The sequence below is a fragment of the Perna viridis genome, chromosome 2, assembly GCF_037379345.1.
Source record: "Perna viridis isolate PV_CMFRI_1.1 ecotype Kerala chromosome 2, ASM3737934v1, whole genome shotgun sequence".
In the NCBI taxonomy this organism is placed as follows: Eukaryota; Metazoa; Mollusca; class Bivalvia; order Mytilida; family Mytilidae; genus Perna; species Perna viridis.
In genome coordinates this window covers 59,598,610-59,623,658 of record NC_142446.1, presented here as the reverse complement: position 1 = coordinate 59,623,658, position 25,049 = coordinate 59,598,610, and the positions used below count along the sequence as shown (strand labels likewise).

At 33.0% G+C, this 25,049-nt stretch overlaps 1 protein-coding gene and 2 long non-coding RNA genes across 9 annotated transcripts in view; 1 reads left to right on the top strand and 2 right to left on the bottom strand.

Moving 5' to 3' along the window:
- LOC148626287 (poly [ADP-ribose] polymerase tankyrase-like) overlaps nucleotides 1-3,939 on the bottom strand; it is a 172,023-nt gene extending 168,084 nt beyond the window's left edge. The window contains exon 1 of the mRNA XM_088570167.1: nucleotides 3,765-3,939. Coding sequence (XP_088426293.1) covers nucleotides 3,765-3,772 — 8 coding nt within the window. The 5' untranslated portion in view covers nucleotides 3,773-3,939. The remainder of the gene's footprint in view (nucleotides 1-3,764) is intronic.
- Nucleotides 3,940-5,272: 1,333 nt separating this feature from the next.
- On the top strand, nucleotides 5,273-24,814 carry LOC148626285 (uncharacterized). Of its 7 annotated transcripts, none has more exons than XR_015920023.1 (4): nucleotides 5,273-5,413; nucleotides 22,315-22,423; nucleotides 22,921-23,016; nucleotides 23,585-24,814. It is a non-coding gene; the product is annotated as an uncharacterized LOC148626285 (long non-coding RNA). The 7 variants fall into 7 exon arrangements; XR_015920021.1 differs by lacking the exon at nucleotides 5,273-5,413 and adding an exon at nucleotides 17,409-17,525; XR_015920020.1 differs by lacking the exon at nucleotides 5,273-5,413 and adding an exon at nucleotides 21,384-21,522.
- Nucleotides 14,888-17,418, bottom strand: LOC148626286 (uncharacterized). Its single transcript, XR_015920018.1, has 4 exons — nucleotides 17,279-17,418; nucleotides 16,098-16,164; nucleotides 15,360-15,430; nucleotides 14,888-15,033 (listed from the first exon to the last, which is right to left on the bottom strand). It is a non-coding gene; the product is annotated as an uncharacterized LOC148626286 (long non-coding RNA).
- Nucleotides 24,815-25,049: the final 235 nt, after the last annotated feature.

The window sequence follows — 25,049 nt, the reverse complement described above, 5'->3', positions numbered from 1 at the left end:
AAACAAAAATATTTGGCTAGTTGAATTTCTATTTGGCTAGCAAGATCAATATTCCACTAGCCAGAATGGCAACTTGGGGAAAAAAATGGTTTCCCACACTGGTAAGGTACATGTACATTTTGTGTTCCTTGATTAAAAAATTAATATGATGAAAACAACTAATTTATTTGCTAAATGAGAGACTATTACAGTGATTTCAAAGGTTTTAAAAGAAAATTATTGGTAGGTTCAGCTTGGATCATAGTTATGTGTAAGAATGCATGTGGGTTTGAACTGACACTTTGTTTTGATAAGGCCAAAATAAAAATAATTAAGCTAACAATTATCACTTATAAAAAAAATCAGGGAAATTTATTGGATAATAGACTACCATATAAAGATGCAGTCATTCATTTATCAATTTCAATTATAACTAATATTTATTTGAAAATAATCCCACTAAACATTTGTACATGTAAACATATATGTACATGCATGTCTATGCAGGTTGATTTGTGCTTTGTATCAATTACAATACAAGTGTACTCATCATAATGTCAACACAGAGATGATTCACATAAATTATCTTTTTCTTTTTCAGGAAGAGAACACATGAAGTTGCAGACCATTCTTAAACTTTAAGAACATGTTACCATAAGGAACAAGTTCTTAATGACAATTTGATCTCTTACTATATTCAATTAAAGTTACTTATTATACATGTACTTATTCATTTGCAAGTATAGAAAATGGAATTACAGTATTAAACTTATCTTATTTGTTTATTATTTATTTGATTGCATGTCCCTGAGATACAACTTCATATTAATGTAATAAAATATTCTAGCAGTGAAGTATGATTTCTCCCCATTCCAGACTCACTTCTCCCTATCACTCCAGGAAAGGAGATGTAACTTCTCCTATTTACTGAATCCTACATTATGCCCTGCAATTTAGTAGAAATAATTCAAAGTTAAAGTATATTTCAACAGAAACAAAAATTTACGAAAATGACAGCTAATGCAGCTTTAAGTATAAGGTGATGTGGAGTATAAATAGAAATGCTGATTTTTTTCACCCAAATCAACAAAAAAATATAGTTTTTGCAGGATAAGTGGGGGGTCAGACGTGCATTTTCATTTGTTGGTATAAAATGAAGGTGTGAACAGAGACCTAAGGTTGAGCATTTTTTCCCAGCACATCATTCTGGCAAAGTAACTTAAAATGGTATTGTTTAGTTTTTGTACATTTTTAATAAAGTATAATTTCAACGAGAGTTTTATTACTTTCACTTAATTGAGTGTCAATTTCTCTGAAGCCATAAGGTCGGTGGGGGGAAATACAAATTGTAAACATGTCAAATGTGGACACCCAGATGTGAATTTGGTCATAATTCCAACTGGTAATTAATAAAAAATAGAACCTGGTATTTTTAATTATAAACAAAAGTTTGTACCTTTAAATCTAGTTACAATTAGCCATTCAGGTGGGTGCAAAATGGGTGCCAAAAAAAATTATTATAATTTTTAAAATATGACATTATGAAGTCTACTGATGAGTTATTGTTGTCAATTCATCAAAATAACCCCTTCATTCATGACATAATTCACTCTTCATGCCTGTATAAAGCAACTTTGTATAAAGCCTTTGTCAGGATCAAAAACTATTAGTTACTATCAAGGATTTATTTAACTATACTAATATAGTCCCTAATTTTAAAATATGTTGATATTTGTCCTTTGTGGTCTAATCAAATTTATCTTAAAATATAATTTGTTTTTTTATTTATAAATTTCGACAAACTTGATTATTTTTTCAAGTGATTTCTAGCAAATACCCATGGACCATTAATTGTGTCCCTTTTTAATTATCTCCTGTTCTCTTATACTCCTGCTTGACATCTGAATATTATGACTTAACGCCTTCATTATTTCCTTAATTAGATTCTGGGAATCCCCATTTTATTTGCTTACCAACTTCCCCACCAAAAAAAAGGCACATGACAAAAGTGTAAACAAATGTCATCCATTTTCTTTTATCCAGTCTTCGAATTTAGCCACGGGGGCAATGGCCCAGGCCCCTAAAACTATGTTCTTAGGAAGCCAAACAGAGTTCCAAAAATTTTAGGATGTTGCAGTGTTCTGTTTATTTTGGAGTTCTTAGACATATCTAAATAGTCTGAACTGAATGAGTGTTTGTTGTTATGTAACTTCATTATAAAAGGATATTCTTACCTAACTAGACATAGATTCAGATGATTTAGGAAAAATGTTTTCAAATAATTTTTAATTTTTCTGGGGCAACTGAAAAATCATCTGGACTTCCAATAATTGTAACTTTGGAAGTCTGAATGGCTTCTGTCTGAAAAAGTTAACCATGAAGACTGTTTATCAATTCTTGATTTTTGAAGTGTTTTGGACACTTCCTTAGGGAAAATCATTGTTAAATGAATTTTAATTTATTCTCTTATAAAGTATCTGTCTCTGAATGTTTCATATATATGGTTTAACTGGGCTGTGAAGCCTGTATATAGCTACATGCACATGGCCATGACTGTGTGTACCTTTGACCACATGATGAGAGTTTTAATTGACCTAATAATATATTTACATCTGATGGACACCTCCCATGATGAGGATATTGTGAGTTACAGTCATCTGGTCTAATTAGTTTGATTGGCCTCAGTCGTAAACTCTGACAAGGTGTCAGCACAATTGTTGAATTTGAGATAACAACTGTATCTGAAAATCTTTCTGTCGAATCTTATATACTAAACCTAGACCCCAAGAAATAGCCAACTGGTTATTTTTGTCACCAGTTCGAAGAAAAAATCGTAAATTGCGACAATGAAAATAAGTAATATTATAGACTGAAATATAGGCAAAGAAGGAATGTAGGTAAAACAACTAAGTAGGTGAACATATTTCATAGAAAAACAACCCTGATTCCAAAAGTCACTGCTTGTATAACTGCAATAACAACAAAACACAACTTATCTACTTAAATTAAGTCAGACATAATTAAAACAGTAAGAAAAGTTTATGTGTACATTATTTTTTGTTTCATCTATAAAAGGGAGCGACTATTTGATTTTTATTTGGGGGTGGGGGGGGGGGATAAGGATCGACCTTGAATTAAAAAGGCAGGACCCTAATGAATGATAAAAAAAATCAAGAATGAATTATTGGGTAAAATAAAAAGGCAAGATGCAAGTGTTAGGGAAAAAAATATGATCTGGTTTGAAAAAAATTCAAGTACAGACTAAAGTAAAAAATAAAAAGTCAGGTCAGAAATAAAACTGAAAAAAATCCTGGTCTCAAAATTTGATCCTAGGGACCTACATTTAGCCCTCTATAGAGATCAAATGGTTGCTCCATATTAAAATTGTTATTTTTCTGATGAAATGACAGAATGTAAAATTATATCCGTGTACATGTTTATGCATGCAAAGCATGCTAGATGTATTCCTTTCTTTAAAATAATGTCGCTTTAAATGCACATTATGGTGCTTGCTTATTTTCTTGAGTATGCATTATTAAATTTATGTGTATCTACTCACTTTACCATGACCGTGTGCTTAGCCTTGTTTTGTCTACTGCTTTGTATGCTTATAATATTCTTTATCTTGTATGTTGCTTTTTGTGCTCAGTTTCGTAATTTAAATTGTAAAACCGACTGTAATTTAAATTTTTATGTTTATTCGAATTTTAATTGATAACCTATAATAATAGAGCGACACACTCACACATGCTGGTCAGGGTGTCTGAAAACAAGTCATGTCATACCTTTTCATTGCTATATTACGATCTTAACATTTAAGAATGTGCTAATTATGTACTGGAACAGTATGAACAACTAATAAAAAGTTGCCCGGCACTACGATTTCACCGGTTAATAGCTGCACATGGCCGCCATCTTAACTGGCTGTTCTGTACACCTCCTGACATGTTCCATTTCGGAACTACTCGGCCTATTAATTGTTTGAGAATGTCTTTTTCTCTCTGAAGAAAGCAAACTCGAATGACGTTAACATTGCAAAAAAGAAAACACACAAACAAGGGTGGATGCAGGAATTTATGCAGGGGGTTCCCAGAAGCTTACAAAGAGCTATAATTAACCTCTAGACCCAAAGTTTGCGCTAAAGCAAAAATAATCCAACCAATCAATTTCCCTGCTGAGTTATTTTCACTACAGGGAAACGTGGATTCTGTAATATTATTGTAGTATATTTATAATCTCTACTTTTATACTGATGTGGCTGAGAGATAGCTAAGTTACTAAGTGAGTGGGAATGATCGATAGTCTTCAACTTTGATATGAAAAGTATATTTCGTGTAAAGAATAATGAAATAAAGGTTGTCATTTTTCAGAACGGCTGGATGGGGATACATAGTTTTTTTTTCTCTTTTTGTTGATCCGAGATGAGGAGACCTTCCTGTCGGTAATTAAAAGTCCCTTTAAGTTCGTGACTAACTAATTTGCATGCACTAATTATAACTTAACTAAATAAACATTTTCAAAACTTTATAACTTTCTTATTTCACACAAAATTTTGGTTCTGTAAAATGTTTCATTAAGATAAAACTACAAACATCCTTGGATAAAATAATTCATATTTTGTATGTGAATTTAAGTTATGACCTTTTACTTGAAAAATAGATTTGTAATGATTTTATTTTCATATTAATATTTCTTGCTCACTGAATATTTATTTAGAAATTACATGGATGAAAAGAGTTTTATTTGCTGATATAATTTTGAGGACCAACATATTTTTTTTATTTATCTGAACAAAAAATTGATAAGTTATGATGATTTAAAGTTGATTCCCAATGCCACTCCAATTGGATTTTTACCAATTAACCAAATAAGTGATGACATCACGAAGAACTCTCCTTTAGTCTAATCTTATTTCCGAATATGGAACGTCACCTGAAAAAAAACCATTTGATTTACCTTTCCCCTTCGTCTACCACGGACTTGACTTTTTTATGATCAATTAGGCGGGTCTTTGTAAAAATGTAGAGGACGCTTACCCTACGGGTGCACCTGGTCCATGCTCCCAGTTTTTAGTCAATCAATCGATCAATCAATCAATCATGTCTTTATTTCCTCTATAAAAGAGATATCATGATACAAATTATACAGAGTTTACATAATAGAAAAAAAATTAGCAAACTATATCATCATAATTATATATAGGACAAGTAATATATATTTATATACAAGTGTTTTTGAAAACAAAATTATGCAAAGTAACTACAACCACACAAAATCTCCGTACAACCGATGTATTACAGATGACATTGCCCGCCTTCAAGATAAAATCTCAATAGGTCTCTGTATAGAGGCTAGAGAACGATTATATTCGGCAGCTGATTTTGCAATGTGTAAATAGCACAATGAACGAAAACTTTAAATCAGTGTCACATAGGTAAGTAGATGGTAGTCTTCCAAGATAAATGCAAAAAAGTATTTTGCTATCGTAATGAGATAGTTCTACATAGAGAATCGGAACAAAATTTTCGATGATTAAATCAAATAATGTATCAATCAGATGTTTTGTAATTAAACAGTCACATGTTACATGAATCATAATGTCTACGAAAGTTTTATCGCATATAGCACATAACTTCATTTCGGTTTCTAGAATCGAAGTCCATAATTTGGCTATAAAAAAGCTCTACGAAGTTCGGTTGCACTTTTTGGATATTTCCAAATGTTTGCTACATGCAGATATCGAGTCATGAAGTTTATAGAATCTAGAGAATTCGGAGTCTATGGTCACACCTGTAGTCCAATCATTGTGTTGTATAGCGTTGATGACTGTTCTCACCGTTTTGTTCCACACAGATTTATGATTTTAGTTACTTTATGTTCTTTGTTGTGTATGTCTGTTTTCCATGTCTGGTCTTTGTCCCTGGATTACATTATTACATTCGTTTGATTACTGCTATAACCTTGGTTCCCTTGATTATTCTTACATAATTATGAAAAAATGATATATACCTAAATATGTACAAAAACATCGTAGGACAACTCAGAGTTATAAAAATCAGTCTGTAAGTACAGTTGAGCAACAAAATGCAGGCAACAAAAGGTGCAATTACATGGCTTGGTCACCGTTATCACTTTTTCTTTTTTTCTGTAGTGCAGGATTTGTTGTTCAACGTGACAGACGTCACCTGACCTGTCAATGAGCGTTTGATCATTATGCCATTTTCTGAAAGACTTAAGGTTTCTGAATGCAACCAATGGACTTGTATGTAAGTGTCATTGGTCGGCCTAATGGAGTCAACTTCTAACCAGTAACTCCTCTAAAACCGCTGAATTTATTTTTTTTTTTTCATGTGGATGTCTTTTGGAGTTTCCTTACGAAAAACATGGATCGACACATATAAGGAGAACCATCTTTTAATCCGCAGCAACAGAAAAAAAAGAAATCAGTTGCAAGTAAAATAAAAGTACTCGTGTACTGAATCAATTTATATCGACCGTTTGAATATTTACGCCTCATATGATCGTCAAATTGCAAAAATATGAGGAAAAAAACGGGGCTCGAATTCAAACGTTTATAAACACAAGCTTATTGTTGTAAATAGTTAATATTAAACACTATGATTTATTTTTAATTTACCAGACATTAAAAAAAACACACAAACTCATGATGCATCGTAGCAGTGCGACAGTTTCCCTAATATTCAGGTTCGATGTCAGTTTACATGGAACACTTAGATGAATGTGACTCTACAATAAACTGCATTTATATATAACTGAACTAAAAACTATTAATTGGCTTTTCCCAGTTTCTACATTTTCAAGTCAAAATTCAATTTATCGACCTCCTGACTAGGTAAATGTTCTTTGGTATCTAAGTAAAAATCTCTTCTTGTAGTGTATGGCACAAAAGCTGGTAGTGCACAAGTCCAAGCTAGTTGACTTCCCTCAAAGGTATTCAGGTACCAGCATCTAGGAGTTAGTTTCTCTCATTTTTCACCTCTGAGGACTGCTTTATCAATTCATACTTAGTATGACATTGTACAGTGTCTAGGTACAGTTTTCCTTTTATACCACGGATTGAAATTACACTGGGAATTTTAACCAATCAGCATTACTGTTCTATCATGTAGTTAAAGGTATTTTGGCGCCAACTTGCTCTAGGCTTGTAAATACAAAAGATACGAGCTTGATTGTTTCCTTTGTAAGTAGACCATCGTAAAGTGGCTATCTGTATTCACTAAAACAAAATCCCGTGCAACATTTGGACAGAAAGTGTGCCGGTTTGCCTACGTGCAGAAACCTATAACTCAAATTTCTAAAGGAGATGAAAAATGATAATATAGATTTTTCATTCAGATGCTTATGCAACATAAAAAAATATAAAGTGATACTAAGGTGGTGACTTTTGTAATTATCAGTGCCACTGCACATACATGTAACTAGAAACTCGTATGAAGTTGGGCTACTTTCTTCAAGCGTTCTTTTTATCTTTTTTTTTTCTATTCTTTTTTTTTCTTCAGAAATATGCATATAAGAATCTTTTTCAAAGTTTTCGATGGTTCTGTCACAAAATGATGCTGTTCAGAAATCTACTGGTTTGCACGCACCACAGATTCTCCGGATGCACCATGGATATCACCACGCACCACCTTCCTTAGGCGTATTGGCTTTGTCTTTCTTTAACCTTCCTTCACTCCCTTGGACACACATCCGCGTGTACTAACTAATTCCTTTCTTTACATTATGACGATCAGGACCGACGGGCAACCAAAAACAATATGTAAGCACGACCGTGATAAAAGCAGGCTGAATGCGAAGTTTTCAAGAATGTAATAGCACATGTACATATACACCGTCGTCCACTGTTATCTATGTTGCTTTTTTTCCCTCAAAACGGCCCATATATATTATGAATCTAACAAGTTTAAGGGAATTTTTTAGCAAAAGACGGATATTTTGAGATACATTATCAGTTAGACCGGGCTTAGCTTTTATTGATTATAGTTCGAGATTGAATAAAAATGGGGGACAGAAAGTGAGCCGTGTTCACAACTCTAAAAGATCTATACACATTGATTACATGTACATGTGTTGTTTAACGGTATTGTTGGATAATATGAAAGCCAAACAAGATGTAAACAAATGATATATTAAGGCTCTACACATCATATGCCCTACTCCTCCTACATGTACATATACGTATGTAAGAAGTACATGTATCAAAATCGTGCTTTGGAAATGAATCGTGTACAGTAAAGGCATAGCAACGCACAATCTGGTCAATGTTACATTATGTGCCCGTGCATATTGACACATAAAAATGAATGCATCGGGCTCAAATTTCTACCTTGTACATGTTTACGTAGTTTATACAAGAAAAATTAAAAGTATATTTAGTTCGGATTTAAATACTTCTATTGACTGATAAAAGGGCCTTTAGATTTTTTTCTCAGAAATTCGGGGATGATAACATGACTGTATGATAGCTTATAGATTTAACAGGAGAAAACTACAGTAGGGGCCCATTTTAATGCCATTTTCTTTCTTTGGTTTTCAATTTAAGAATCTTTTTGAAATATATTAGGTAGCCCTTAAAAGGGCCGTTTTATGTATGAAAATCTGGCATCTTCTCCTTGGAGTCTGCGACCCTCTGACTGGATAAATGTTCTTTGGCATCTAAGTAAAAATCTCTTCTTGTAGTGTATGGCACAAAAGCTGGTAGTGCACAAGTCCAAGTTAGTTCACTTCCCTCAAAAGTATTCAGGTACCAGCATCTAGAAGTTGGTTTCTCTCATTTTTCACCTCTGGGAACTGCTTTATCAATTCATACTTAATATGACATTGTACAGTGTCTAGGTACAGTTTTCCTTTTATACCACGGCTTGAAATTACACTGGGAATTTTAACCAATCAGCATTACTGTTCTATCATGTAGTTAAAGGTATTTTGGCGCCAACTTGCTCTAGGCTTGTAAATACAAAAGATACGAGCTTGATTGTTTCCTTTATAAGAAGACCATCGTAAAGTGGCTATCTGTATTCACTAAAACAAAATCCCGTGCAACATTTGGACAGAAAGTGTGCCGGTTTGCCTACGTGCAGGAACCTATAACTCAAATTTCTAAAGGAGATGAAAAATGATAATATAGATTTTTCATTCAGATGCTTATGCAACATAAAAAAATATAGTGATACTAAGGTGGTGACTTTTGTAATTATCAGTGCCACTGCACATACATGTAACTAGAAACTCGTATGAAGTTGGGCTACTTTCTTCAAGCGTTCTTTTTATCTTTTTTGTCTATTATTTTTTCTTCAGAAATATGCATATAAGAATCTTTTTCAAAGATTTCGATGGTTCTGTCACAAAATGATGCTGTTCAGAAATCTACTGGTTTGCACGCACCACAGATTCTCCGGATGCACCATGGATATCACCACGCACCACCTTCCTTAGGCGTATTGGCTTTGTCTTTCTTTAACCTTCCTTCACTCCCTTGGACACACATCCGCGTGTACTAACTAATTCCTTTCTTTACTTTATGACGATCAGGACCGACGGGCAACCAAAAACAATATGTAAGCACGACCGTGATAAAAGCAGGCTGAACGCGAAGTTTTCAAGAATGTAATAGCACATGTACATATACACCGTCGTCCACTGTTATCTATGTTGCTTTTTTTTCCTCAAAACGGCCCATATATATTATGAATCTAACAAGTTTAAGGGAATTTATCAGCAAAAGACGGATATTTTGAGATACATTATCAGTTAGACCGGGCTTAGCTTTTATTGATTATAGTTCGAGATTGAATAAAAATGGGGGACAGAAAGTGAGCCGTGTTCACAACTCTAAAAGATCTATACACATTGATTACATGTAAACAAATGATATATTAAGGCTCTACACATCATATGCCCTACTCCTCCTACATGTACATGTACGTATGTAAGAAGTACATGTACCAAACTTGTGCTTTGGAAATGAATCGTGTACAGTAAAGGCATAGCCACGCACAATCTGGTCTATATTACATTATGTGCCCGGGCATATTGACACATAAAAATGAATGCATCGGGCTCAAATTTCTACCTTGTACATGTATACGTAGTTTATACAAGAAAAATTACAAGTATATTTAGTTCGGATTTAAATACTTCTATTGACTGATAAAAGGGCCTTTAGATTTTTTTCTCAGAAATTCGGGGATGATAACATGACTGTATGATAGCTTATAGATTTAACAGGAGAAAACTACAGTAGGGGCCCATTTTAATGCCATTTTCTTTCTTTGGTTTTCAATTTAAGAATCTTTTTGAAATATATTAGGTAGCCCTTAAAAGGGCCGTTTTATGTATGAAAATCTGGCATCTTCTCCTTGGAGTCTGCGACCCTCTGACTGGATAAATGTTCTTTGGCATCTAAGTAAAAATCTCTTCTTGTAGTGTATGGCACAAAAGCTGGTAGTGCACAAGTCCAAGTTAGTTCACTTCCCTCAAAAGTATTCAGGTACCAGCATCTAGAAGTTGGTTTCTCTCATTTTTCACCTCTGGGAACTGCTTTATCAATTCATACTTAGTATGACATTGTACAGTGTCTAGGTACAGTTTTCCTTTTATACCACGGCTTGAAATTACACTGGGAATTTTAACCAATCAGCATTACTGTTCTATCATGTAGTTAAAGGTATTTTGGCGCCAACTTGCTCTAGGCTTGTAAATACAAAAGATACGAGCTTGATTGTTTCCTTTATAAGAAGACCATCGTAAAGTGGCTATCTGTATTCACTAAAACAAAATCCCGTGCAACATTTGGACAGAAAGTGTGCCGGTTTGCCTACGTGCAGGAACCTATAACTCAAATTTCTAAAGGAGATGAAAAATGATAATATAGATTTTTCATTCAGATGCTTATGCAACATAAAAAAATATAGTGATACTAAGGTGGTGACTTTTGTAATTATCAGTGCCACTGCACATACATGTAACTAGAAACTCGTATGAAGTTGGGCTACTTTCTTCAAGCGTTCTTTTTATCTTTTTTGTCTATTATTTTTTCTTCAGAAATATGCATATAAGAATCTTTTTCAAAGATTTCGATGGTTCTGTCACAAAATGATGCTGTTCAGAAATCTACTGGTTTGCACGCACCACAGATTCTCCGGATGCACCATGGATATCACCACGCACCACCTTCCTTAGGCGTATTGGTTTGTCTTTCTTTAACCTTCCTTCACTCCCTTGGACACACATCCGCGTGTACTAACTAATTCCTTTCTTTACTTTATGACGATCAGGACCGACGGGCAACCAAAAACAATATGTAAGCACGACCGTGATAAAAGCAGGCTGAACGCGAAGTTTTCAAGAATGTAATAGCACATGTACATATACACCGTCGTCCACTGTTATCTATGTTGCTTTTTTTTCCTCAAAACGGCCCATATATATTATGAATCTAACAAGTTTAAGGGAATTTATCAGCAAAAGACGGATATTTTGAGATACATTATCAGTTAGACCGGGCTTAGCTTTTATTGATTATAGTTCGAGATTGAATAAAAATGGGGGACAGAAAGTGAGCCGTGTTCACAACTCTAAAAGATCTATACACATTGATTACATGTAAACAAATGATATATTAAGGCTCTACACATCATATGCCCTACTCCTCCTACATGTACATGTACGTATGTAAGAAGTACATGTACCAAACTTGTGCTTTGGAAATGAATCGTGTACAGTAAAGGCATAGCCACGCACAATCTGGTCTATATTACATTATGTGCCCGGGCATATTGACACATAAAAATGAATGCATCGGGCTCAAATTTCTACCTTGTACATGTATACGTAGTTTATACAAGAAAAATTACAAGTATATTTAGTTCGGATTTAAATACTTCTATTGACTGATAAAAGGGCCTTTAGATTTTTTTCTCAGAAATTCGGGGATGATAACATGACTGTATGATAGCTTATAGATTTAACAGGAGAAAACTACAGTAGGGGCCCATTTTAATGCCATTTTCTTTCTTTGGTTTTCAATTTAAGAATCTTTTTGAAATATATTAGGTAGCCCTTAAAAGGGCCGTTTTATGTATGAAAATCTGGCATCTTCTCCTTGGAGTCTGCGACCCTCTGACTGGATAAATGTTCTTTGGCATCTAAGTAAAAATCTCTTCTTGTAGTGTATGGCACAAAAGCTGGTAGTGCACAAGTCCAAGTTAGTTCACTTCCCTCAAAAGTATTCAGGTACCAGCATCTAGAAGTTGGTTTCTCTCATTTTTCACCTCTGGGAACTGCTTTATCAATTCATACTTAGTATGACATTGTACAGTGTCTAGGTACAGTTTTCCTTTTATACCACGGCTTGAAATTACACTGGGAATTTTAACCAATCAGCATTACTGTTCTATCATGTAGTTAAAGGTATTTTGGCGCCAACTTGCTCTAGGCTTGTAAATACAAAAGATACGAGCTTGATTGTTTCCTTTATAAGAAGACCATCGTAAAGTGGCTATCTGTATTCACTAAAACAAAATCCCGTGCAACATTTGGACAGAAAGTGTGCCGGTTTGCCTACGTGCAGGAACCTATAACTCAAATTTCTAAAGGAGATGAAAAATGATAATATAGATTTTTCATTCAGATGCTTATGCAACATAAAAAAATATAGTGATACTAAGGTGGTGACTTTTGTAATTATCAGTGCCACTGCACATACATGTAACTAGAAACTCATATGAAGTTGGGCTACTTTCTTCAAGCGTTCTTTTTATCTTTTTTTTCTATTATTTTTTTCTTCAGAAATATGCATATAAGAATCTTTTTCAAAGATTTCGATGGTTCTGTCACAAAATGATGCTGTTCAGAAATCTACTGGTTTGCACGCACCACAGATTCTCCGGATGCACCATGGATATCACCACGCACCACCTTCCTTAGGCGTATTGGCTTTGTCTTTCTTTAACCTTCCTTCACTCCCTTGGACACACATCCGCGTGTACTAACTAATTCCTTTCTTTACTTTATGACGATCAGGACCGAGGGGCAACCAAAAACAATATGTAAGCACGACCGTGATAAAAGCAGGCTGAATGCGAAGTTTTCAAGAATGTAATAGCACATGTACATATACACCGTCGTCCACTGTTATCTATGTTGCTTTTTTTTCCTCAAAACGGCCCATATATATTATGAATCTAACAAGTTTAAGGGAATTTATCAGCAAAAGACGGATATTTTGAGATACATTATCAGTTAGACCGGGCTTAGCTTTTATTGATTATAGTTCGAGATTGAATAAAAATGGGGGACAGAAAGTGAGCCGTGTTCACAACTCTAAAAGATCTATACACATTGATTACATGTATATGTGTTGTTTAACGGTATTGTTGGATAATATGAAAGCCAAACAAGATGTAAACAAATGATATATTAAGGCTCTACACATCATATGCCCTACTCCTCCTACATGTACATGTACATATGTAAGAAGTACATGTACCAAACTTGTGCTTTGGAAATGAATCGTGTACAGTAAAGGCATAGCCACGCACAATCTGGTCTATATTACATTATGTGCCCGGGCATATTGACACATAAAAATGAATGCATCAGGCTCAAATTTCTACCTTGTACATGTATACGTAGTTTATACAAGAAAAATTACAAGTATATTTAGTTCGGATTTAAATACTTCTATTGACTGATAAAAGGGCCTTTAGATTTTTTTCTCAGAAATTCGGGGATGATAACATGACTGTATGATAGCTTATAGATTTAACAGGAGAAAACTACAGTAGGGGCCCATTTTAATGCCATTTTCTTTCTTTGGTTTTCAATTTAAGAATCTTTTTGAAATATATTAGGTAGCCCTTAAAAGGGCCGTTTTATGTATGAAAATCTGGCATCTTCTCCTTGGAGTTTGCGACCCTCTGACTGGATAAATGTTCTTTGGCATCTAAGTAAAAATCTCTTCTTGTAGTGTATGGCACAAAAGCTGGTAGTGCACAAGTCCAAGTTAGTTCACTTCCCTCAAAAGTATTCAGGTACCAGCATCTAGAAGTTGGTTTCTCTCACTTTTCACCTCTGGGAACTGCTTTATCAATTCATACTTAGTATGACATTGTACAGTGTCTAGGTACAGTTTTCCTTTTATACCACGGATTGAAATTACACTGGGAATTTTAACCAATCAGCATTACTGTTCTATCATGTAGTTAAAGGTATTTTGGCGCCAACTTGCTCTAGGCTTGTAAATACAAAAGATACGAGCTTGATTGTTTCCTTTTTAAGTAAACCATCGTAAAGCAGCTATCTGTATTCACTAAAATAAAATCCTGTGCAACATTGGGAACACAAGACAATTTAAATTTGCAAAACACTGAATTGCAAATCTTGCGCCGCTTTTTCTTCAACCTACCATGGCATGTGAGTAACCATTGGATGCAGATTTGCATGGGATTTAATAAAATGCATTTTGTTTTACAATATTTACTAAAATAAATTTGTAGTTACAATTAGAAATTCATGGGATTTTTTTATCCCATGGGATTTCATGAAGTCCCATGGGATTTTTTTGTGTCCCATGGGATTTTTAGTTCTCTCATGGGATATCTTGTGTTAAAATACAATGATAGTCATAGAGAGTGTATGCCTTACATATTCACTTAGTGTATTTTTCTTCTGTGCAGTATGAATAAAAAACCTGAATGACTAAAAGAGAGAGGTTTTTTGTATTGTTTTGGGATGTTTTTGAAGTTTTTAATCTTTTATAGCTTTGAAATGAAATCACTTTGAAAATTCACTTATCAACCACAAATGTAAAACAACGAAATAGAAAAAAATATTCAAAGACACTCTAACTATAAATATGCTGTTTAAGAATATAAACTTAGAATGCTATATGAGCAGTACTTTTATCTTAGTATTTAAATAAATTATAAAAATTCTAATGGAAGTCTAAATTCAGGTCCATAATCAGCTTTTTGGCACTTCTTTTTCTTCTTGGTCAGCTTCAACCCATGAAACATGCTTCCTTTCTCCTCTCTGTAGAATAAAACAAGTAAAAATCTTTATGCAAACAAAATATATAAAATATTTTACAATACCATTTTATTTGTAATCAAAGTGATCTTATTTTTTCTTACTTGATATATGTTCATTTCTAATATCAACAGCTGAAATTGCTTGCAATCAGACATCTTAAAGATAACATGAACAGACAAACAGACACACAGATAAAGTGCTTTCTATATAAGTTCGTGGCAGCACTTTTGATTTATTGTGCAAAGTATGAAGAACAGATGGACGGACACCAGTATGCCATAATATGTCCCGTCTCAAAAAGCAGGAGTACAAAAAACAGTGTATACCTGATATAAGCTATCAAGTTTGCATATACTGAATTAGTCAATCACCATAGAGGCAAGCAGGTGGCTGGTCCCTGAAATGGTGAAAAACAATTCTGCATGATAAAACATATGGTACCTTTCAATTTAGTTGAATTAATTTTCATTGCAAGCATCCTTAAAGCAGTTATCTTGTAATGCACATAAGTAACATTCAACATGCTGGGGGTAAGTTTAATCAAAATTAATTAAGAGATTGTGGAGAAAGCTGTCGTTGAACTTTCAAAAAATGTAACAAGTTTAGTGTAGTCTGAGTTGCTCATTTGCTTTTGTTACTTTGTGTGTATGATTTTAGTTACTTTATGTTCTTTGTTGTGTATGTCTGTTTTCCATGTCTGGTCTTTGTCCCTGAATTACATTCCTTTGATTGTCGCTATTACATTGGTTCCCTTGATTACCTTTGAAACACAAGGTATGTTAGTGGTGCAAAGAGAAGAGCTTAAAAAATAATGGTCCAGTTCAACTATAATTTTAGAATAGGACTTGACAAACTCTATTTGCAATTGAATATTCACACAATAAAGATATTTGTTTTTGGCTTAATCATATAACAAAAGCATCTGTATATAAAAAGAGATATCTCCTGATAGCAAGTAATAGTGATTTTTACCAGAACTTAACATCTAGCTAGAGCTTGTTTATCTTTCCTCAGACATAGTTGGTTTAATATTTAATTTTGCAAGTTCTTTATATGTCACTCACCTTTTACGAGTCATTACTAAGAATCCGTTCATGCATCCTCTAATCTCTCTTGAGCATCATAGAGCACCTTCAAAACAAAATTATACTTATTATGCATTATTTCAAAATTAGATAACTTTCAGATTCTGTATATAGACAGTAAAATGGAGTTATAAACATGTAACTGAAACAGGGGCTGCACTGGCTTCCAATTTTTTTTAATCAATGTTCAGAAATAAGAGCAAAAAGTAGTGCCAAAAAAAAAATATTCCAATTTTTTAAAATATGACAGTACTAAGTCCACTGATGAAAGTCCATGAGAAGAAAAAATGAAATCAGTACAACTTATATGCCATATATATACAATTTCCAAATTGTAACACAATTTCTCTTCAAACACAAGAAATCTGACACCCCAATTTCCACTAATGAAAACTTGCATCCAATCTTCAGTGTGTGATGGACAGGTTGAAAAACTAAACTAGTATTTTTATATTTAAAATGCTAAAATCAAAACTCTGTACTACATTTGGGTCTATAAGCACTGAATCTATTATGGTTTCAAATGATCATATCTATATTGTTAATTTCAAATTTAAAGCCTTTCTGAATTGTTAATACAAAAGATTAACAACATAAACAAGTTACATTTGTACCCATAACTATCCATATCTACATTTTAACCAAAAAAAATTGGACTGTATCTTATGTGAGACAGTACCTACCTCTATCTAGTTTGTCTTACTGTGTGCACAGATAAACTTGTGGAACATATACAAAATGTATTATTCCAGCATTCAAAAATGGTCATTGCTTATACTGTTTTAGTCACATTTTTCACTCAATATTTATTCCATCACTTGTAGAAGAATTACCATTGCAGTACATAAATAAAAACCATTGCTTAAAATATGCAAACTATAAAGTTTGACTCTGCCACATTTGCCCAAAAAATGGCAAAATATTGAAAAAAAAATCCAACAAAAAAGGGGGTGTGTAATCCAGACCATACCCTTTGAAAAGCCATCATGTTTACATGGCTTTAGTAAACATTATCTGGAAGTGAGACCTGCTGTTGTTGTCCAGTACATGCAGCCCCACTTGTAGCAGTAAATTGGTTATGACTGACTGATCCTTCAACTCGCGTTTATTTCCGTTTAGTAAACGACAATATCGAATACTCGGGAATGAATGATACTAACCTGTTTCTATTTTGGAAAGAACGAGTATAAAATATTAATTGCATCCAAAATTTTAAAAGCAGTGAAAGTTCTTATTCTCGCGTGCTTATTCTCATGCGAAGAGTTTCTCAATGAGTTTGGAAATACAGGGGAAAGAAACGAATTATGGTGTAAAGTGACAAGTTATGATTTCACCACGGACCAAAACGTAACAACACATGAAAACGTTCTATCGTGCACCACATTTCACACTCCTATTATTTTAATCGTAAGTACATTTTTTTATCAGGCTTTCTAAAAATCAGACAGCACGTCAAAAACCAACCCAATTTAATTTTATTTCTTGTTTAGAAACAGTTACTGATCACATAACCAGTCTTAGTTTTTTTATTTGTTTGTTGCGCTAAATAGAGAAAAAGTTTGTACATAAATGTAGATTGTAAATGGAATTTGTACAGAAGCATCGTTTGTTTGGTAGGTTTTTCTTCACCGTGAATTACTTTTTATCCAAAATGAATCACTTTTCCATTAGCAGTGTCTGAATTTTATGTTCACTGGTACTTAACATTTGAACTAAACGGGACCTTTCAGGACTCTCTTAAGTGTTATTTGTACAAATTTGTTGTTGAATTTGTACCAAGTCTGCAAAAATATTTAACAAAACGGACTTATTACAAAAAAAATGTCTCACTAGATGTAAACTAAGATAATCATCACTTTCCTTGTTTGTTGAAACTGGGGGTTACTACGGTATAGAGATGTCAAATAGATAGTGTGCTTTGTGCACAATGAAAAGTGTCGAGGATGAATTTCATTTTGTATCGAGTTGTGACGCCAGTATGTCTAGCCTTATTATTTTAGAAGCCCCTCCTCTTTCAAAATATAGTACATGCATATATTTCAAAATCACTGGAAATTTCAAGGGGATGCGTAATTTATGTAGGTTCCTTTTCCATGTATTTACAGTCTTAACTTAATTACTTTAATTATGATTGTGTATTTGCATTTGTAACGTATATCATCTTCTGTTCAGTTGTTAGAATACTGGGATATGTACTGTTGTTTGTTGTAACATTGTACTGGTGAGCATGATTGCCTTACTTAACTTATACAGATATTGATTTGAATTGATCTTTACAATGAATTTAAAAAATCAAAATCTGCCGTCAAAATGTAGCCGTAAAACTTAAATTTTCGTTTATTACGAGAAAATGACGACAGGTATTAACAGCTCGATATTCCGTTTTACTGTTAATTAAGTACAATATACAGGAAGTGGTCGGTTTAGCTGGGGGCACTTATAATCTAGGTAATAAATACATCCCGTAATATGGCTTCGTACGTGTTTCGTGTGGCAGATCAAGATATTTACAAAATAGGAGCTGACATAGGACCCTAAATTTACCCAAGAAAATTATGAAAATGATACATTCTATTCACTTTTATCGAAAATATGTGAAGCAACTATCTGTTTGATTATTTCTTATGCACAAATGTCACATTAAAAAATCAATTTATAAGGGGACCAAGGACAGCCGCCATAAAACCTGGTTTAATCCTCAATGTCCAAAGGAAATGCCTGTACCGAGTGACGATGACCATTGCAATGGTTGCAAACTTTCCGGTTGTACTTTGATAATACCGTTTAAATTTTATGCAGACTTTTCATTTTGACTCTTATATAGAGTTTATCACTTCGATAACTTTGTTAATAACCATTCATTTGTTATGGACAAATATTCATGTTTGTCTCTCACCCTTTGTTTTACGGTAATATTCTACACATAGCACGGAAAGCTCGACACTCGCAATAGTAAACTGAACTGTTGAATAGGCTTATTCGTAAGGGATATGTTCTGATATTCTTGTCAGATCTTTAAGGATGACATTTTTTTGGTATTTCATTGATTCGCTCATGGAGTCATGGAAATTGGACCACTATAGGAGAGTTCGCCAATCTCATTAGTGATGTCATATTCACTAATTTTCATATCATTAAGTGTCAAATTGGTTGGCAAATAAACAACGAAATAAACAATTAGCACATTCATGATTAGAATCCCAATTTTCAAAACTTTATAACTTCTGTAAAATGTTTCATTTAGATAAAATAATTCATATTTTGTGTGTAAATTTTTTACTCTTTTACTTAAAAAATAAATTTGAAATGATATTTATATGTAATCCTCTATTATCATTAAAAATTATTTTAAAATTTTTATGATCACATAGTCTAATTACTGAATATTTATTTTAAAATTCAGTGGATAAAAAGAGTATTATTGGCAGTGTAGAGAACAAAAAGAATTTTTCAATTATCTTAAAAAACGAAAACGTTATGATGATATAAAGTTGATGCCCCATGCCACATGGATTTTTGCCAACCAAATCCAAATCACAGGTAAGTGATGACATCACGAAGAACTCTCCTATATTTTAAAACAGTTTTTGGCATGACATGGGTTGTGTCCTTATTGTATGACGTGTGAAGCACCGTGGCTCAACCGCGCATGGGAAGAATTGAAATTGATTTTACATATGATGGGGACATCCAGACTAGGGACCGGCAAGTTATCCGGGCGGAGTTAATGTCCATTTAAAAAATTTTTCAAAACTAGATCCAATACAAGGTAAATCTATTTAAGTGTAGATTACATCTTTTGGGCATTTTTTGGATATATATATTCTTAACTATTTTATTTTCATGTTTTTATGAAATATTTGATATCACTACTTTTTGCAGGTAGACTGACACAATTAGTGCCAGTCTTTTTAAGCGCAATTCAACCACGGGGAAATATGTTGGAACAATTAAACTAGTTTTTTTTATCCAATTGGCGCAAAAGTTGAATCGAAAAACGCGCAATGTACACTTTCATTGAACTTCAACGTGTAGACACTTGGTAACCAATATGAACTGTACAAAATAGTATGTTCAGTGTACACCAGGTATAGATTGTACATATAGATTCCACCGTATAATGTTTCGAAAAGTAGAATGGGTGAATCTTATTACATGTATGTACAATACAGTTTAATGCATATCATATAAATTATAGCTATAACCAGCGGTATGACAAACTTTAGAGCTTCAGTTTCCCTTCATGTATGTAGGCGATTTTGAAATTATACAATTAAAGATTTTTACTGTAATGTTGGAATATACTAGTATACCTTTGTCATCATCTCATCTGTAAAAGCTTCTTGTATATAACAGGAACGCACTTTTGTACACTATATACACACGGATGATCAGAACTGTAAGGGAACGAACATCTTCTACTGCAATATTGGACAGGTAAATCCTGTCACCCGTTGAGTCAACTGATCTGTCTGAGCCATAAAACAATTATTTTTTTTTAAATTACCTCAGGGCGATTCTATTCGTCACCTGGCCTGTGTAGTGTCGTACGTAAACTTAACCGAGATTTTGAAAGTGGGTTCTAAAAGGGGTGGGGTCTAGAAAAAAGGGGCGTGTCATAGTATAACATTTCCTCATTTTCACCAAAATTTTGCATTAAATTATCCACATAAATCCAATTATATCATTTTTAATACTTCTTTTTTGAATATAACAACCAAAGGATTTTGATAGGCTATTATAAAAGTCCTTGTATATAATTATATTTACTGAAAGGATCTGCTGACTAGTGAATGAGTTTTTTTTTCTTTTAATTTATATAAGGTTTTTATAATTTACTAGCGAATTAAAACCGTACGTGTAACAGGGAGTTATAATTAATTACAGGTCTATGCGTGTAACTGTCACCAATGATTTTACAGCCCATGCTTTAATTTAAATTACAAAACCGAATTACTGCAGCCCGTGAAAGAGGTTCGCATGCATGGAAGTTATTTTCTGATATGGCACCATCCTATGGACGAACGGAAATGCCAGCCTCTTAGTATTCTGGGTATTAAAATGTACACGTACTATGTTTAATCAAGACGAAGTCCCGAGAAAGTGCAGTTTCATTCTTTAGCCCAAGGATTTATATTATATATAGCATTTACCTAAATTTAACTCCTTCGCTAGCTATGAAATAACTTTTTGTACAACTATTTACTACGTTACTGGAATGCTCATCTTGTGCGTTCCTGCATCGATAAAACAACATGTGTTATACGAAAGGATAATTACAGATGAAACCTCAGATATGTATTGTCAGTCAGTGGCGAAACGGGTGCCGAAATCACGCATGACACCAGACGCTTTTGTATACGGTTCATTCCCCGCTATGACCTCGTCCCAGCAGCGAGATAAGGTCTCTGCATCGTATTAATTTTCCCATAGACTTCTATAGTGAAGTGCATATTTTTAGGATTTTTTAAAAAATATGTAAATTGATTCAATAAAACTTTCACTTATGTAGCATTTCTAAGGACATGTGAAAAAATAATTTCCCGCAAAGAAAATAGGGTGAGTCCACGAAGATTGGACAGAAAAGTAGTCTCGAACTATAAATAGCCATTTTCCCTACTTTCACTTTCGTTTTGCACTCACCAAACCAACCTTTTCAGTGGAACATTTTTATGATATTATGTTAGATTTTCTTTTAAAAAAGTTCTTCATCTTACAGTGTGATGTTTGCTCTATTTTATAAGTCATTGTTCATATCTTTTGACAAAATATTAAGAAGAATTAAAGTATTTGTAATCAATTCAACCTCATTTGAACATTAATTACAAGAACAAGTCACGAGTTTTCAGTCAGTAGAATAGACTTACAATTTGTTTATTTATAGTACAAAACAGTACCTGACAATCCTGCAAAAAGTTTTAACTGGATTTGTTGCTTAGTATGTGTTCCTAATACATGTTAGTTCTTAAAAGTTCTTAAATAGAACTTAAAATAAGATATGCTGTGTGCAAAGATTGAAATATGTTGATTGGCATTTGTTTTTTGTTTTGTTTTTTGTTTTTTTTTGGAGGGGGGAGGGTTCAATACCAACAGAAATTTTTCAACAGAACCATATTTAACTCAATCTTTACACATGTGGCTGGCATTTTAATACTTGTGCAACTAAATTTGTCTAGCTGTATTTTTATTTTTTCAGAACTTTAAGTGAAGACTTGTATTTAAAAGAGAGACACTTACACATTTCTTAGAGAAGAATATTGACCAATTAAAAAGTGTGATTATCATTTGACACAATTACTGTATCAGTAAGTACTTATACATGCAATACTCAGTGATTATTAAATAATTAAACAATTTTTTTTCATCCACAGGTATGCATTTTTTAACATAATCTTGATGACATTGTCAATAGGCTGAAACAGTTTTGCTTTGAATACACATGAAGCTTTCATGACGCACATTTTAATAGAAAGCACACTTAAACTCGCAAAAAAGTAGTGGAGGTGTTTGATTTTGTTTTTCGTTTCATAGACTATCAGAAACTTTCATGCATACTGTTTGAATGATTAAAAAGTCATATAATTTTTTATATTATTAAAATTGGAAAGTTAGGCTTTATGTAAAGATATAATATATGCACTAGGCCCATAAAGGAGGATAATTAAACTGATTGGTATTTAATGTGAAAACCTTGTTATCACAGCCCCTCCAAAACCACTCAAGGTATTTTAAAAAAAAAAATTATGTGAAGAAATGCATCAGTAGAGATTCAATGCAGTACTTTTAGCTTTGTATATTGTAGGGACAACCTGATAATACCAGATGACTATCGACCAACCTGATGGATTGGGTTTTGGATCCTGTAGTGAGAGCAACATGTGATAACTTGTAATTACAGGTATTCCTATATATGCATGGTAAAGCATTTCTTGTACATGATTTTGATGTCTTTTTTAGGTAATCAGTTTACTTCAAATTGTTATTAATGTTGTGCACTCTGTTAGTTAATTGAGCACAAGAAGCATATTACTTGTAGTTATTTTTTCAACTTAGCACATTAAGTTCTGTCTTTATACATGAATGAGTTCCATATAAACAGAATACATTAACAAGTTATAAATATTTGTAAGAAACCTTTAAGAGTTGAAGACCTACAGATTATGCTTTGCATGGCTTTGAAAAGTGAGGGGGTGGTTGTTGCCTGCTGAAATTGACCAATCACCCTCAGTAATTAGTCAGCCAGTAACACAAATCATGTTTACACTAGGTTGTTACTTTATTATCTTTCAAGGTAGGTTTTTGATAATTGGCATGTTGTTAAGCATTTTTAAGATGTATAGCCTTCTACATGCTCTAGGGTTAATTACCATTGACTTTGACATCACATTTTTGTGCTTTGTTTGCATTTTTTTTAATTAAAATTTTACCCAATACTATGACATTTTTAGTTCTTAACTATTTTTTAGGTATCATTATTGGTTGGGATTCTATGGTCAGAATAGCTACTGGTATACAGCAAGAAATTCCTGCAAAATTTTAGGAGGATTTTCACATTATATTTAAGAGCAACACTATCATCATCAGATCATCACTACATAGTGTGCAGTACATAACATGAGCTTTTACTATTATAACCATCAAATGAGAAATTGAGAATCTTCTTTTGGTGATACTGGAGTACAGTTGTAAAGAAATCATCATTGCTACCTAAATATGATATATGTACATACATGTACTTGTGACTGCTAATATTATTCCCACTGAAGCTAAAGTGTTGATATTCAAGAAATAGTTTAGATGTATCAGCCTCATTCACAGAAGGGTAAAATTGGAGGAAACTGTAGGGGTTTAGACATAAGCAACAAACATGTAAATTTTGAAATAGGAATGCAGTTATACGTTTATTCATCAAAAGAAATCAATTCATTTTATTCAAAACCCCACCATTGCAAAAAAGGTTTTAATTTTTTTAAATAATCATTAATAAATGTCTGCCGATTCAGGAAAAACTTAGAACATACATTATTGTACCTTACTATGATTTGATGTGCTGTAATGTGTATCAAGCATTCATTTTCTGTTAAAGTAATTTTATATCTGTTTACATTCATGACAATATTAGGTGTTTTTATTATGTCTATGTTAGCCAGATTGGAATAGTTTATATGAACTGTGGTTCTTGCCCATGATATAAGGTTCAAAATGATAAGTTAGACTTTGATTCAGACATTTAATTCCTGTCAAATTGCATGGGCATCTATTTCATATTCTTAGAAATTATGAAAGAAGGTTTAGGCATTAATTTGCTCATTTTTGCCAAAATTTTGCACAAAATCAACCCAATTTTTACACAAAAGGGGGGGTGTATTAAATAAAGTTGATTTTGCATTTTAACACGTTTTGTTTAAGAATGGACATAAAATGCCAAAAAATACAGATACTTTTGTGTTGAATGTGGATATGTTTATGAAATGTTATGAAAGACTAACCTTTTTGTAGTTTATCAACAATATCAGTACTTTTGCAATGCAAAAAAAAAAAAGAACTATATTTTGTTATAAAGCATGTTCAAGAAATAACACTTATCAAGATAATTTAGCTTCAATTCTTTTTTAAGTTGAATAGTTTAATACATAAAAACATGCATATTCCTTATAAAATTTAATAAAGTAATAAATATACTTACTAAAAGTGAATGCATTGATTATTACTTGCTTATAAATAATAGAGATGTAAAATTATTTAAATTCTATAGCTTCATTCAATCTACACACACATTTGTACTTTCTGGTATCTTATCATACTACCTCTTCATACACATGTACCCATTTTTATATGTTTCTAACTGTATTGATTTACAAACAAAAAATCCCATGGGACAGAAATAATCCCATTGGACAAAAAAAAAACCATGGGACAAAAATAATCCCA